At 30.2% G+C, this 16,325-nt stretch overlaps 1 protein-coding gene across 1 annotated transcript; it reads left to right on the plus strand.

The window, feature by feature from the left end:
- The first annotated feature begins 989 nt into the window (after positions 1-989).
- Positions 990-15,984, plus strand: LOC126736406 (cytoplasmic dynein 2 intermediate chain 2-like). Its single transcript, XM_050440740.1, has 9 exons — positions 990-1,144; positions 1,210-1,525; positions 1,582-1,703; positions 1,760-1,872; positions 9,699-9,903; positions 9,957-10,147; positions 10,203-10,357; positions 10,465-10,667; positions 15,812-15,984. The coding sequence occupies exons 1-9, from the start codon at positions 1,086-1,088 to the stop codon at positions 15,900-15,902; spliced, it is 1,455 nt and encodes a 484-aa protein (XP_050296697.1). The 5' UTR covers positions 990-1,085; the 3' UTR covers positions 15,903-15,984.
- Positions 15,985-16,325: the final 341 nt, after the last annotated feature.

Here is a 16,325-nt window from a genome sequence, read left to right on the forward strand (position 1 = left end):
CAAATGTTCTCGACAGGTTAAGGAATCTGTGGTGAAAATTGCTAATTATCAATTTATAAGTAGATAAAAGTAATTTTTTTTTTCTGATATCAAAACAAATTGTAAAGACAAATCATTTTCATTTATAGTAATATATTTTTTCCCAATTTTTAACTAAAGGATCCACAATAAAAATTAAAATAAACTTTTAATCCTAATACAACATCTAAAAATTAGCTTATTATTTTAATTTGATAATTACTAAAATTTATAATTGATTTAAAACAAAAACATATATTAAGCAACTTTAAACAATTAATAATTGAAAGTTAAATTGAAAAAAAAAATCATTGTTTTTCTTTAAAACTTTTTGATAAAAAATAAAAATATGTATGTAAGATATTTTACTAAAATTAAATATTAAAATTAAGAATTAGAATCAGACTATAAAGCAATCAACATTAATTTAATTATAAAATTGACTAACCCAGTATTTTTTAAATTTTGTTAAGCAAAGGCTATTTAAAATGGAAACATTTAAAAAAATATAAAAAAATTTATATATGAAATAAAGAGTTTAGAAATATTTTTATGATAAGGAGATCCAGTGGTTTACCATTTGCCTTTTAAAATAATAAATTTAAATCCCGTAGAAATGCTAATGGCGAATATAAAAATTTAGTGAATTCATAGATTCACAAATACATATTGCACATTAATTAAAGGAGCGTTAAATTTAATTAGAAAAAATGTGTTTTTTCTTACAACTTAATTACCATGTACCTTAAAATAAGACGTTTAGTACATACTTTAATAAAAAATTTTACTTTATTTCATTTAAGGGATACATCCGTAAATTTTACTGTAATATTAAATCTTGTATAAGTTAAAATAAACAAAAAATTTGGCATTTGAATTTACTTATAAGATTTATTATTAGTGTAATTCAAATAATGTCAAAGCTACAGATAATTTTGTGTATAATACCCTTCCACTTATAATAGAGACCTTTGTTACCAAGGACACCGATGTTATTTAGTCAATACAAATAAACCAGTTAAATAGGTTATACATATCACAACAAATAATACAGCTTTCAAGGGACAATGTTTAGTGTAAAACATAACGAATGTGTTGGATTTGAATCAAAATGGACTGTAAGAAAGTAAGTTATTCTACTATAGGATCAGATATGAAAAGTTTCAATTTATTTCAATTAATTTTTTTTAGAGTGTCGACAAACACTTCGTCACAAACAACCGAATTTTCCACATCAGAGAAAGGTTGTACCACAACCGAATTGACATCAAAAGAAGTGCAAACCGATATTGTAAAACCGAGTACAGAAAGAACAGACCCCGATGCTGAAATGGAAAACTTGGCTAAGTGGCTAAAAAAAATTTACCCGCAAGTCAAAAATCAACTAGATAAAGCTAATAATTCGAAAGCTTTTAGAAATTATAAGCTTATGGATGGTCCTGTGGATGTCACTTGCAAGTTATTACAAAATCTTTTTGTTGTTTCCAAAGCGGAAGGGGATAAAGCGGTAAGAGATTGTGTTAATTAAAGGTATAACAAGTTAATAAGAATATTATATTTCAGTTGCCTATTATCGCTTGCCTAGAGTGGAGTCCTTCAGGCAAGATACTAGCTGTAGTACATAATTTTAAACACAAAACTTGGTGTCATCATTCTGGAGTGTTGTGTCTTTATACATTTAGCAGGTTTTTCTTTTACACTTAAGAAAATTATTTCTTAATATTTTATTTACTATTTTTAGAAATGATATGCTATCAGAGAATCCTAAAAAGCGTCTAACTACAGAATCTTGTATTACGTGCATACAATTTCATCCTACTAATGGTAATATTTTGGTTGCTGGAACTTTTACAGGTACTGACTTATTATATCAGCAATAATTATGTCAAAAATGATGAAAAAGATAGATAAACTTAACAAAATAAGGTGTAGCAAGAAAAATAATTAAAACTCTGCTCGTAGTAATCAAAAAACTAATAATGATAAGAAAGCTTTTAAAAGATATGAATATTGCAAACTATAAAGCTCATACCATTTATTGCTTATAAATAATGCAAAGGTTATATTATATTTGCCAAGTATATATTCTTTCTTATCTATACTAATATTAAGGTAATATTGTTTATATGTTAGTAATATATGTTTTTTTTAATGTTTTGAACTTATTTCTATTTAAATTAATAATACTTTAATTCTTTTAACTTCAAATAAGCTACTTACATTTTCTTCTAATTTGAAAGTTCTTTAAATGAATATTAAAAACTTTAATGAAATAATAATAAAAATAAAATAAAAAATTCAATTAGATCACATTAAGCTGTTTTTAGTAGATAAGTTTTGGATCTTTTGATTAGTAATTTATCTGAATAAGACTCAAATGCTTCCAAAGATTATCTCTAATAAAATTGTAGATACGTTTTCTTAGCTAACCCGGTCGAAAGTCTAGGCTCTGATTAACCAGTTTGTTTTTAAGAATTTGTTCTAGATAAAAACTTATCTTGCTTTTTTTTCTTGTGATTTTTTCCACATCTGACAACAATTATTCTCTTTTTATTAATTTAATACTATTACTAATTATAATTATAATTTCATTATTAATATTAGGAAACAAGCTTACACTTTCTGGATATTTTTTTTTTAACTTTTTGTTAACAATCGGTCTACATCGAGTGGGTCTACGTGGTAACCTCGCATAGTTACCTCGCTTTGGCATCTTTAAGTGTAGTGGAATGTCAAAATAACATCTTTATTGTTGAACAACATTATCACAAATAAGGTAGATGTAATTTTATTTTTAGATATTATTTTATTGTCAACGAAGCGTATTACAACGCTTCGTTGATATGCACCTCTCATTGCCGTTCATGAGTGTCATAATTACGTAATAAAAAAATAAAGAAAATAATTAGTAAAATATTAAGCGATATTAGCGGTCAAATACTATTATGCCAATATATATTCATAAAGAATTTAAAAACAGACTTAATTATTATCTCACGAATTAGTGTATGTGCACAAAGGACACGATTAAGCGATAAGCAATTCTATGCGATGCGGTGCGATTAATACAAACCTCAAATACAATCAAAAGCAAGCGTTCAATCAGCGCGCTTCTTGCTGCTTTAAGATGCGATGCGATGCAACGCGATCTCGCGCGTCTGTTGGATTTTCAAGCAAGTTTGATTTTAATCGTTTGGGTCCTCGCGCTGCTAGTTATTGTCTAGTTATATTTATCCGTATTTCGTGTGGTATAGATGCAAAAAAATTAATAAATACAGTCCGAGTGCGTCTTTCACTATGGGATCAACAAAACAAAGGCTATCGAGATCGGGACAAAGTTGAGAAATTATGGCGGGAGGTAGCTGCAGAACTAAACGTTTCAAGTTAGTTAAACATGGTGTTTACATACTAGTTTATTTCATATTTAAAAAAAAAAAATTTTTAATTTACGAGAAATGTAATAACAATTTTATTAGTGCTTTACTAAATACGATTTCAAAATATCTCTTAATTTATATGCTTGTTTTGACGCTCTGTTGTTTACACGTGAGGCAGGCTGGCTGATCATGTCACTGCAAGTTTGTTCGTGATTGTTCATCATAATCATGGATTCCTTCTCGGTATATTATAATATTCTGTAGCAAACAAGCGCATTTAATTATGATTTCTGCTACGGAAGGGTCAGTCTCTATTGCTTTCGTTAATATTCTCCACCTAGCGACGAGAATACCAAATGCACATTCCACACACCTCCGAGCTCTGCCGTTGCCTACAGTTGCAATTCTCATTTTCATCTGTGAGTTGCCTTCGAGTAAATAGTCGTATTAGGAAATGTGTCAACGGATATACTTCATCTCCAATCAAATAGAACGGGAATTCTATGTCTGAATTAGGTAATGTTGTTGTCTTGGGTAAATTAAACTTTTCATTTTTTAATAAGTTTGTGACGACTGAAAGATTCCTCCATCGCTTTGTTTTCCATATGCACCCACTTCTATGGTCAGAAATTTGTAGTTCGCGTCAGCCACAGCTTGTAAAACGATAAAAAAATATTGCTTATAATTATAAAACATTGTTCCTGAATTCGCCGGACATTTAATCCGTACATGTTTACCATCAATTGAGCCGACGCAATGAGGCAAATTTCATTTCTTTCAATAGTCAGAGGCGGAACGACTAAAAATTTCTTTCATCGGGACCGGCAAGTATGTAGCAACATAAACTTTCCATATTGCTTCGCATGTTTGTTTAACTATTTTTGCCACAGTTGAAACGCCAAGGCGAAAAGAGAATGCTAGGCTTCTATAGGAGGCACCTGTCGCCAGAAACCTGGAAAAAGGAGAATCAATTAGCGTGTTATTATCACTAAGGATCAGTTCTACAATCATGGTATAAGTGTATCTTTAGAATAATTGCTAAAATTACAATTGTCTCAACAACCGTTGTCATAGTAATTCCTCCAGGAAAAAAGTTATACCATGTTTGTAGAACTGATGTAGGCAGAGGTTTGAAAGTTTCTACGCTTTTGTTTATCGCCCTCTATTAAAACACAACCAAAATATAGCAAGTAATCAAAAGCATAGCATCGCATAGCGTCGTATCTCATAGCAAAGCTTATCGCTTAATCGCGTCCTGTGTGCACGTACACTAAGTGAGCACATTTTGAGCACTTGATAAAATAAATTCTGGAAACTGATTAAAATATTAATTTTTTTAACACCTTTTTACACCTTTATTGCTTATAAGTCTATAAACTTAAATTTTCTTATGCATCGGTGGGTGGCAGATTGTATGCTCTTTAAAATGATATATTACACCATTGAAAAGCTATTTGACATACTAAAGTATGACCAGATCTTTCAGCTCACTATTCGCTGGGACATCAACTAATTGAACCACGAAGATATTAACGGTTGTTTGTTTCGAAATGAAAGCACTGTATATAAATTAGGTGAACATAAGTGACATATGCATAATTTTTATGTGTTATAAACTTAATTACCATGTATTGATTGCTTATTGTCCAATTCAAAATAGAATAAGTTCCTTATGGCATTTCAACTTCAGGCATGTTACTGAGAGTAGTTTAAAGTTAAGGCACTCTAAAACATGTAAATCATAATCTATTTCCATGATGTATACGCTGTGAGAAAAAGCTAAAAATAGTATGAAGTTCTATTATTATTTTTTTTCTTTGTGTTACATACAGTGTAAGTCTGTAATTTAAAATAAGCTTAGTAATTCCTATCCCTTTTATCAAAAAAAATTCTCGGATCCGTTGATTAGTATTTTTAGTTGTCCTCTTTTTAGTTGAAAACAAAGTTAAGCAGTTTGCCTTAAAAATAAAATATGACGTCATCGACAATTTTAGCAATCCTAACTTTCCATTACGTATTTTTTAAGAGCGTACCAAATTATACATAGATGCAAAGTTTTAAGTTTATATAAAAAACTGTTTTTAAGATAAATAATTTTTTTTATTTAATATTTATAATATAATCTATTTTATATAAGGCAAGAAGTTTTTTAACAAATGTTTATAATTTGGTTCATTTACTATTCAATATTATTCTAAACGTACTTAAAAATCGTTTTGAATATTTTAACGATTTTTGTGGAAACTATTTGACAATACATCTCCAAATTGACATACATATTATAATGTTATCAATGATTTTTTTTTAAATGGCTTTTATTGCTTATTGCTTTAAGACTATATTGACTTATACAAAACAGTAAAAAGTTCAATTTTATGTGACCTGTTAGTTTCCAAAATATATAATTAAATATTTTTTAATAAAAATTTTCAATCACTTGTTTTCGCTGAGTAATACTGTAAAATTGTATATTATAGTGAATAGGTTTTAGAATATAATTGTAGGAGTATAGCTTTTATGTGAAAATTTTTTTCCTAAAGAATTTTATAATTTTGGAAAAAATGTGGCATTCCATATTCGCTCAAACATCAGATTTTAGTACTTTTTTTAAATTTAAGCGCAATGCTCTATTTAAATGAAAAGCACAAGATTGAAATCTAAATGATGATTGGATACGGAGATAGAACAAGAACCCAAAAAACGGTTGTGTACTTATTTAAAAACAGGTTTTCTGATTTAAAACCACTCTCGCAAGGTACCCTAAGCAAAATTAAAAATCACGGTTTGCGGGAAAATAGCCACGTTGGAAGATCAACTAATTCTCGTTAATCTGCGCTCAGTGAAAATCCCAAAATTAATGTAATATTATCTGTTTAAAAACATCCGAAAGTAATGCGTGAATTGAAAGAGAGTCAGTTTTTAGTAGTGAGGCACAGAAAAATTAACTCAACATTTAGAAAAAGTAAATGTTTGAGCAGAAATTGTAGGTCAGCAAGTTATAGGCTCAATTTTCTTGAAAAAAAAGTCCAAATTTAGCTAGGCTTAAATAGAAGTTAATATGCTAAATAGGAACATCTTGGTTTAACAAGATGGTGCGCTTTCCCATTTTGTACGACCTGTTCGAAATTATCTAGATACTATATTGCCAGGTAGCTGGATTGGTAAAAGAGGACCTTTTGAATGGCTTTCGAGCTTACCCGATCTAATTTCTTTAGAATTTTTCCTTAGGTGATATTTGAAATCTAAAATTTATTTGTCCAAGCCCGCAAACATTAATGGGTTTAAAACCATTTGATACACCTGTATACCATACCCTGACCATCTCTATAGATATTGGTACGCACTTTCTAAGCATCTATAGTATTTCCCATACAATTTAAATCTTTATATTCGCCATTGGCTATTTTAATGTGGGGTGAGGAATCTTTGTTGAATTTTTTTTGAGACTCTGTGGTTGCTCCTGGCTAGGCTAAGATATTCCCCGTTGAGTTTGGATTAAAAGGCGTACTCAATTTTATAGCTTTGCCTTAGCTATAGAAGCAGAAGGCTCCAAGCTACCAATTACTTTTATAACTCTTTTCTAAAAATGTTCAAATTTTTGTGAACATTTTGCAAATAGAGTTTGGGTCCATTTTTTGCAAAGTAGCCTTTCGTATAAAGAATTACTTTTGTTGCACATCGTCCAGAGCGATAGTTTTCGAGACAATTGAAGGCAAAGAGTTTGTTCGGATGGGTTGCTAACTGGTTAATCAACCTAAACTTATAAAAGGTATTGCGTTTTAAAAATAACCAAGTAGTGATTAATATCTAATAAAAAAATATCTAAAAATAAAAAATTAATATCTATTTTTATTTTAAATTTTTGTTCCAATTTTTAAAACATTTTTATGCTTCGAAAAAAGAAAATATTCCAACTACCAAAATTGCTAATTTATTGATAATAAATGTTCAAAGTGACCATCATTTATTTTAATGCAGGCATCTGCTTTTTTTCTTCACGACCTGCCTAAGAAATTGTACAAATGTGCCTTGCACAAATTTGATTGGAACAGTTGCCGTAGTTGCTCTTCAATATTAATCGACACTGAGTGAACCAAAAATGTCAAGGGGCCCCAGAAGTGGAATCTAGAGGATTAAGATCTGGTGATCTTGCTGGCCAAGCTTGTGGACAATCACATCCTATTCAACGCCTCTTAAAAACTTAGTTTAAGTAATTTCTCACCGCTAACAGAAAATCAGCTGGTGCACCTTCATACTTAAAATATATGATCTACATCCGTGCTATGGACACTTCCTCTAAAATTGCTGGTAGATCATCTAATAGAAAATTAAAGTAACTTTGATATTTTAGGAAATAAATGACTTTTTTTAAGGTGTAAAATTAACCTTAGGGGTAGAAAAAATGATCCAAGAAGCCTACTCCCAAGAATTTTCGCCCAAACGTTAACTAGGAATCGAATTGGGTGTCAACCTTCCACAGTAGCATAAGTGTTTTAATTAGAACAGTGATGTGTATTATGGTAATTGAAAATTTCGTGTCTTGTAAACCCAGCTTCATCCATGCATAAGGCATTTGTCAAAAAAGGGGTACTTGTACGAGTTTTCTCAATCACTCACGTTTTTCCACGCTGCGATTCTTCTTACAGATATCCTCGAATCTTCCGCTACATGTTCTAAAAAGCGCTCCTCAACATCAAGGCTACCTACCGTCAAATTACGGTCACCGTCGTGGTCTCTGTGTTCATATTAACCTATTTCGCTTAAGCGCTAATGAATTCTCGCAAATATTCTGTGAGAAAGTATGATCTGGATATTTTTAAACACAAAAGCGTTTAACCAAAAGACCGCTTTCATTGGCTCTCCATAAATAAAATGCATGTCTGCCAGTTCACGCACAGTATATTCCATAATTTATTTTTTTAACTTAAAAAAAATTAATTTAACTCACGCACACTTCAACCAGCAATAAACTAACCAAAGTATTGGTTACCCATTTTTTTGCGTACATGCAGAATAGAAGTGGTAAGACCGCATGCCTTCAATGAATCAGATAAGTATGCATTTAATAAGGAATTTTTGTATTTGTTTTAATTCACTTTTTAAAGTTATAAGATGTATTAAAACATCATGAAATTGTGATTTTTCAGTTAATTATTTAACAGCTTTTAAAACGTCACAAGTTTATATTGAATACCCAGTTGGTTTGCTAACTGGTTATATCAGAGCAAACTTTTTACCTTTAATATTTCTCGAAAACCATTGCTCTGAGTGTTGTGCAACAAAGGTACCACGAACCCATGTTGTTAAAAATATATCGAACCAATAAATACTATAATAAATAAGACAAATACGAAACAACTCTTGATTCCTGCAAAAACTACCCTTTCCAATTTTCTAAATAATTTTCTAATAGCACTATTTAATTTAAGATCAAAATTTATGGGACAGATTTTTTTTTTAAATTTCATGTAATTTTTAGCCCACAATTTTAAAAAAGCCGTTTTATTAATTTACCGTTTCAGCGCCCCTAATTCCCTTAATATACATTTTCTGTCATATACTATAAGTATTTTAAGGAGTACTACTACTCCCCGAATTTTCACATAACTTCCATGATACCCGGTATATATGCACTTAGATACAAGTGAAGCTAATATCCGTGTGTTGAAAATTCACATATTCAAAAGCAAGTAATAATGATTAAAGGATGGATGAACTTTTGGGTGTTTTCCTAACGGAAAGACGCAAAAGGGGCTTTAAGGCCTTTTTTCTAAAAAATCTAAATTTTACAGAACATCCTCTAGAAGAAAAATCAGGGTATATAACTCAGCATACAATTTCTTCTAATTTTGATTCTTCTAGATTTTTTAAAAATTGTCTATTTTATTGATTTTTTAATTTATTACGATAATTTTTATGTTGATAAAAAAGGATTTATTATAAAAATTCTTATTAAAAAAAAATCATTAGTTTTAATTTTTTTCTCTAACGTGATATAGTTCTTTTCTTATGGGTAAATTCGACCAGAGAAATATTATCATAGGTAAAACTTCTCCATACATAATTTAGTCTTTTACTTAGATATAATTAAATAAATAAAAACAAAAAAAATTAACATAACAACTTAATGAAATTAAAAAAACAATATGAAAATTTCAATTAGTGACTAAAATTTTTGGATAGATAGTATATGTAACTACAAGTTAAGCTAACAAATAGTGAAGCCTCGAAAATTATACTGGCATCAATAAACAAAATGAGATTTGAATCCTTTAATAAAATTAAATACCATGTTTATTCGAGGTCACATTTATATATGGAACGTAGAAAATGATGTAGATTCATTAATATATGAGACGACCGCTCATGAAGAATACATTACGCAGGCATCATGGATATATGATACAGATGTTGCTAGAACTGTACTCTTGGCTAGCTCCAGTACCGATGGCTTACTAAAAGTATGGCAGTTTAATAATCCTGAAAATTGCATCAATATTGGAACAGTGTATGATAAATGTACTTACTTTCTAACTCCTGACTTATATTTTTTACTTGTAGGTATAAGGTGAAAATACCAATATTTGGAATTCTAAACTCTAATTCTAAAATTTCAAAATCTCTCCTGGACAAAAATGACTTGGGAATTGTTTGCTTCGATTTTTCAATTCATCAACCTGATATTTTTGTTGTGGCAACAGAGGGAGGTGTACTTGCCAGATGTTCAGTGCTAGGAGCTACCGAATTAAAAGGTATATAGCAAAAAATATTCTGAATATCTAATTTTAAGTTTTTTTACTTTTGAAGGGCCTTCCATAGATAAACCTTACTGGGACCCAGTTTATACATTCTATGAACCTCATAAGGGAGAAATTTCTATCGTAAAGTTTTGCTTACAGAGAAAAGATCTATTCTTAACTAGTGGCACTGATGGGGAAATACGAATTTATTTACTGGATCAGGTAAGAAATGATTAATAAATTGTTTTACAGATAAGAATATTATAGAAAAAGTACTTGATGATCACTAACTTGTGAAAGCTTGTTTAAAATATATTTTTTATTACTAGGAGGATCCAGCTCAAATAATTTTTACCAAATCACCTATTACCGATTTCTCTTTTATTCCACATGAAGAAAAATTGTTAGCTTGTTGTGGCGAACAGGGCACTTTAGAAGTCTTTCATTTGGAGAGTGGAAAAAATATTGAGCTTCATTTTAATGCCAGACCCAGGAAAAGGCTTTTGACAAACCTTACTATACACAATTTTAGGTAAGACATCTTAAATATGTATACAGCTTCAAGGCGCCTTTATAAACTATGTACTTATGAATACACGTTCCGACAATTACAGCTTTAAGTTAGCCTTGACTTCCTTTTATAAATTTATCGTTTGGAAAATGACAAATTTTCTGAGAAATTGCTTCAGTTCATAATCGATAGGTTAACAAGAAAATAATTGCTTGTGTGAGCCATCAAAAAATTATTATAATTACTAAAATAATATGTACTAGATTCATAGTTTTAATCATACAAATCGCAAAATTGGATAACACGGGTTTTCCCAGAATATTAGTTATATTATATTAGAATAATAGTTAGACAAGCATTTCTGGGATAGGTAATATTAGTATAATTACCATCCCTATAGAATCTAGCCGCATCAATAATTTTTAAAAACGATATAAGTAAACGTATTTGTAGGTGACTATTAGATAAAATAGCAGAAAATATTTTTTGTGTACTATTTAGTAATAGATGTACCTTTAACAATAAAGGCTCATTTAGCAAAAGTAATTTCTTATATTACTCTGATTTCAATATCCACGAAATTATAGTATATTAGTGGTGAATGATAACAACATTACTAGTCTTAATTTATTAAAAAAAAATTCAAGGAGGGGTAAAAATCTATGAGATTTCAATCACTTGAAGCGTGGCTTTACCTGTATAAAGTCACAAATTCTCATCTTCACCACATATAATTTTTTCTTCTTAAAGAATAGTGGAATGTATCACAATAGCATTTAGAAGCCACTGTAGGTTAAAGTTTTATAAATGGAGTACAGGTCTGTGCTTTATATTGAGACAGATCCTAGCTCGGGTATTATATACAATGGAAAAAAACATTAAATATAAAACATATAGAGTTAAATTGCCACAGAATGTGCTAAAATATAATATAGGGATATGGCAAAGTTAACAAAAAATACAAAGATTGTATTTGTTAAATGAAACAACTTGTTTATTCGTAATTTAAACAAAATACCATATTATTCTGGTTAAAAAGATATACATATAATATTTTAATATTTGATTTAGCTGTTCTTCAAATATTAACTCCCCGTTACTATGACGTTAATCGTTAATAAGCAAGTAAATAAATCAGTCTATGACAGTTCATATTTTTTCTTTAAAATAAGGAAGAAGATATTGTATCACCACATTCATTTCGAATCCACACCCATCCTTTTATGTCCACCTATTAATACACTGAAAAGAGCATGAGAAACCACAATTATCTACAGAGAATAAAACTTTTGCTTAAACGAATGAAAAACTATAAATTTTATTATATTTTCAAGCGGAAAAGTAACTTTATCTTTACGAATCTTTATATATATTTATGCTTTTACTTTGTAAGAAAAACCTAATTTATTAACCTTAGGCACTAGTACTACTAGCATACTCTGAATGTTCTAGAAAAGTGCTACATAAATATAGATATCATCCTTATAAAATGCTGCCGGTACAAAAATTAACAGATAACCGTGAAATAAGAAAACTAGCTTGTTGCAGTGATATATTAGCTATAAATAACTGAAAACGATAGATAACGACTAGATAACAATATATTTAATAAGATATTCTTAAAAATCTAAAGATACAAAATCCTTACATTTATTTCGAAATAAAAACCAGATCAGAGCGTCATTAACCCTTTCGCTTATGAATTTTCATTTTTTAAAAGAAAAATTTGATTTTTTGTAAATGAACTCTTTAATTTTTTTGAAAATTTGTGACGTAAATAGTTTTTTTATTTTTTTGTTTGTTTTAAGTTTTTTTTTATGTACACATTTGTGTACATTGGTAGTCAATGGTAAATTAAAACAAAAAAATACTTTGTATGATATATTGCAAAACAGTTGCTTTTTTTTGTAAGGCACAGGTGAACGTTACATTTTTGGCATAAAATTCTTGACCGTCCTTTACAGCCTGGTACTTTACACCTAGATGCAAAGTCTTTTTCATCAATGGATGGAAAATGGTCTAGTCTGTCCAAACGAACTTTGGCCACTGGTCTAATTTCTGGTTTTACTTTTAACGGTTTGGGCATTGAAGGACCCAAACTATCAGCTGCTGGTCGCCCCCTCTTCCTAGTAGATGTTTTTCCTGCCAAGATTAAAACCTCAGCAACATAGCCTCTAAAGTGAAGCAAATCTAGGACATCATTCTTAGCCACACCCAAGTTAGCAGCTTTTTCTTTATATTCCAACCAGCCGTTTACGCATGCCATATCTATGGCATGAGCAAACATTCTCAGAGTCCACTTTTTAGACTTAAGAAATGTCCGATACAAGGTAATAAAGAAATCCATCTTGTCAACACCCCCCATGTTAGAGTTGTAGTTATTTACTATTTGTGGTTTTGAAACGTAAATATAGTCCTTCCCTTTTTTATCCCATCGCCGGCACTGGTCTTTATCACCAACTCCCATATAAATTGATGCCATTATAACTGGCCGGTTGTCGTACCATTTTGTCATTATGACTTCCCCATCCCCGCTAATAATTTCTTCGAAACAACATCGACCTTTTATTTTCATATCCTTATCGGACGAAAATGGCGGATTTTTAAATCTTTCAGCTCTTGCTGTGCACGTTGTATATATTTGCCTATTTCTAAGGTACTGAAGTAAGTTATAATTTGAAAAATAGTTGTCAAAATATAACTGTACCCTAGGGTGTGAGATTCGTTCAGATAATTTTAGTACCACTGCAGCACCCGAACCAAATACACAAGTTGCTGTGGGTCAAGTTCAGTGTAGATCCTTGATATATTATAAAATCATACAAGATGCCACTGCTGCCACATAGCACAAAAATCTTAATTCCCCATGGTTTGAATTTGTTTTTGACGTATTGCTTGCTGCCTTTGAACGGCACCATTTGCTTGTTCACACGCAATTTTGATTCCAATGGAAGGGAAAGGCATCTTCTCCTAATTGCATCATATAATAGAGGCACCTTCCAAAATCTGTCACTGTTGTCCAGTTTTTCGTGAATATTCACGAAGTGAATATGTTGTCGCAATTTATAAAACCTGTTAACAGTTATATTATGGGAAATCAGTGGAATTTGTAATTTATGGTCCCAGTATAACTTAATTCTGGGGTAATGCAGATTACGCATGATAATATGTATTTCTACAAACGTTTTTAGTTCTTCAACCCTCGTAGGAACAAAGCGGGTTTGTTGCTGAACAGCGTAAAGATTTGTATATTCCATCATGGGTTGGAAAATATCCGCAAAATAATTACAGAAAAAAACGATGGGCTTTCTAGCTGAACTACTCTATCGGTGGAGTGATATACTGCACATTTTCTTTCGCCAGAGTATATCCTTTTCTTTGAAAGACCACTGTTTTCCAAATAGTCTTCTATATTGGATTTCTTCGACTTTTGTGGAGCTTTTGCCATTATGTTGGGAACAGGTTTAGGTTCTGGTTGTTCTACCTGCTCAGTCTCTTCACGTTGTTGAGTTATAGGTGTGCTGGGAACAGGTTCAGCCTCTTCCTCCTCATCACTCATTGCTTGTAATTCTACAAGATAAAAAGTATATATGCTACGCACATTATATAATATACTAGTTCCAAGTAATATACCTTCAGGTTAAAAATCAAAGCCATCATCTATCTTTATTGAATTTGCCGCCAGTCCTTCAATGTCTGATAATCCGGCTTCTATTAAATCTAATAGTTCTTTGTCTGTTAGCGGGCGATTTCGGCTCATTATAAACGAGGATTCTATAATATTTAATTATTTACAAATATAAAAAAGAAAAAAGTGTGATTAAATTTACCTTGTAATTTTACTTCTCTGATTCACAGTGTACACAAATGTGTACGTGTCTTCAAAGACAAAAAAAATGTACTTTCGCGAAAAAAACTTAATGGATCACTGTTAGCACTCACAATGCCACCTTTTATTAATTTGTTTTTATTTATTTTTTTACTATTTTTACCACAATCAATCTACCAGATAACCTTGCACGCGTTATTCAAATATTGCTCGCAAGCTGTTAAAATTACAGTAATAAATTTTTATTGAAAGCACCTAGAGGGCGACATCTATACTACATGTAAGATCCTAATGTACACAAATGTTCTATGAGCAAAAGAATAAATTCCTTTCTGAATTTATATAAGGAAATGTGTAGTGACGGAAAGGTTTAAGCGTGTGGTCTGGTATTATTAGAAACCGAATAATTAAACATCTCCGATATTTAGAAAAATTAAAGTTTGTTAAATGAAATTTTTCTTAAATATACCATTATTATATGGGATCACGATAGCGCATGAAGCGAACTTTATGCCGGTAGCAATTTCTTTTATTTATTCATTTTAATGAGTGGATTGAAACTCAAGGTTACTAACTAATTAACTGGCCACCAAATAGCTCTGACTCCATTAGACAGTTGGCTATAGGGATATCTAAAAAATTAAGTGTATAAGGAAAGGCGTAAAAATGTAAAGAATTTAAGGGAAAAAATCCAAAAAAGTATAAACTACTTAAATTAAGAACATCTTGAGATTACTTTTAACGATCTGTTGAAATTATGTGAACATTATAGAAACTGAATTAAAAATACTGGTGGCATCATACAACATTTGTACATTTTTGAAGAAAAAAAAAACGTTCCACAGCAATTAAGATTTTTTTTCTAGAAAATGAAAACATTTCCAAAAAGGTAAACCGAATATTATATTATATATTTTTTAAATAAAAAGAAAAAAATTGTTCATTTAACATACAAATGTATAAGGTGATCAATTTAAAAAATACAAACTTTGTATTTTTTTTATTAAATTTGCATTTCCATTGAACATTTCCTGGCGAACTTAGGTTAGTACACCAATAAAATGTAAATGGTGGCATGCCTTTGTCGTATAGTAAAACACTTATTTATGACTTTCAATCAAATGATAAAGTCAATTTATATAAGGCTAGAATATAGCTTCATTTATTGACTATTGATAAAAACACACTAGAATGAAGCACAAGGTTTACGCAAGTCTCTCTTATTCGATTTATAAGATATTGAAAAATACGAATATTCATCATAGTACGTAGTATCTGGGCGCACATAGAATATATTAAACTGTTTTTAATTCAATTTCTTAATATATACTTTTAGAACGAACTTTGTGGCACTTGGCAATAATAATGGAGAAGTACAGCTATGGAATGTGCCTTGGTCCAATATAGCATTTAAGTCTAGAACATAAATATTATTGAATTTTGCCTTATTTCATTCATTGTAATTACTTACCGTTTAATTTTTTTAAATATATTTAATTCAAGAGTAAATAGATTATTTATCATATATCTACAATGGTTACTAGATTACTGGATGTAATCTAAGAATTACTCAGTAATCAAATTTAGCGCTTGAAGGTTTTTTTTTTGGACGTTCAGGAGCCGGAGGTTAATTTATTTTTAAACTGCCCGACAGGTGCAATTAATTATAAGATATGGTGTTTACACTCGTTTTCTAAAATTATAAGTAGAGTGAAGTGGGGTAAGTGTAATCAAAAAAATGATAGTGGCACTTTAAAATTTCATAACAAAATAACCAAAAGAGAAATCGGGTTCCGTTTTAGTAGGCACAGAACTTATTTCTTTGTTAAATCAATGTCATATTTATTTAT

This window comes from Anthonomus grandis, chromosome 1, assembly GCF_022605725.1.
Source record: "Anthonomus grandis grandis chromosome 1, icAntGran1.3, whole genome shotgun sequence".
Classification (NCBI taxonomy): Eukaryota; Metazoa; Arthropoda; class Insecta; order Coleoptera; family Curculionidae; genus Anthonomus; species Anthonomus grandis.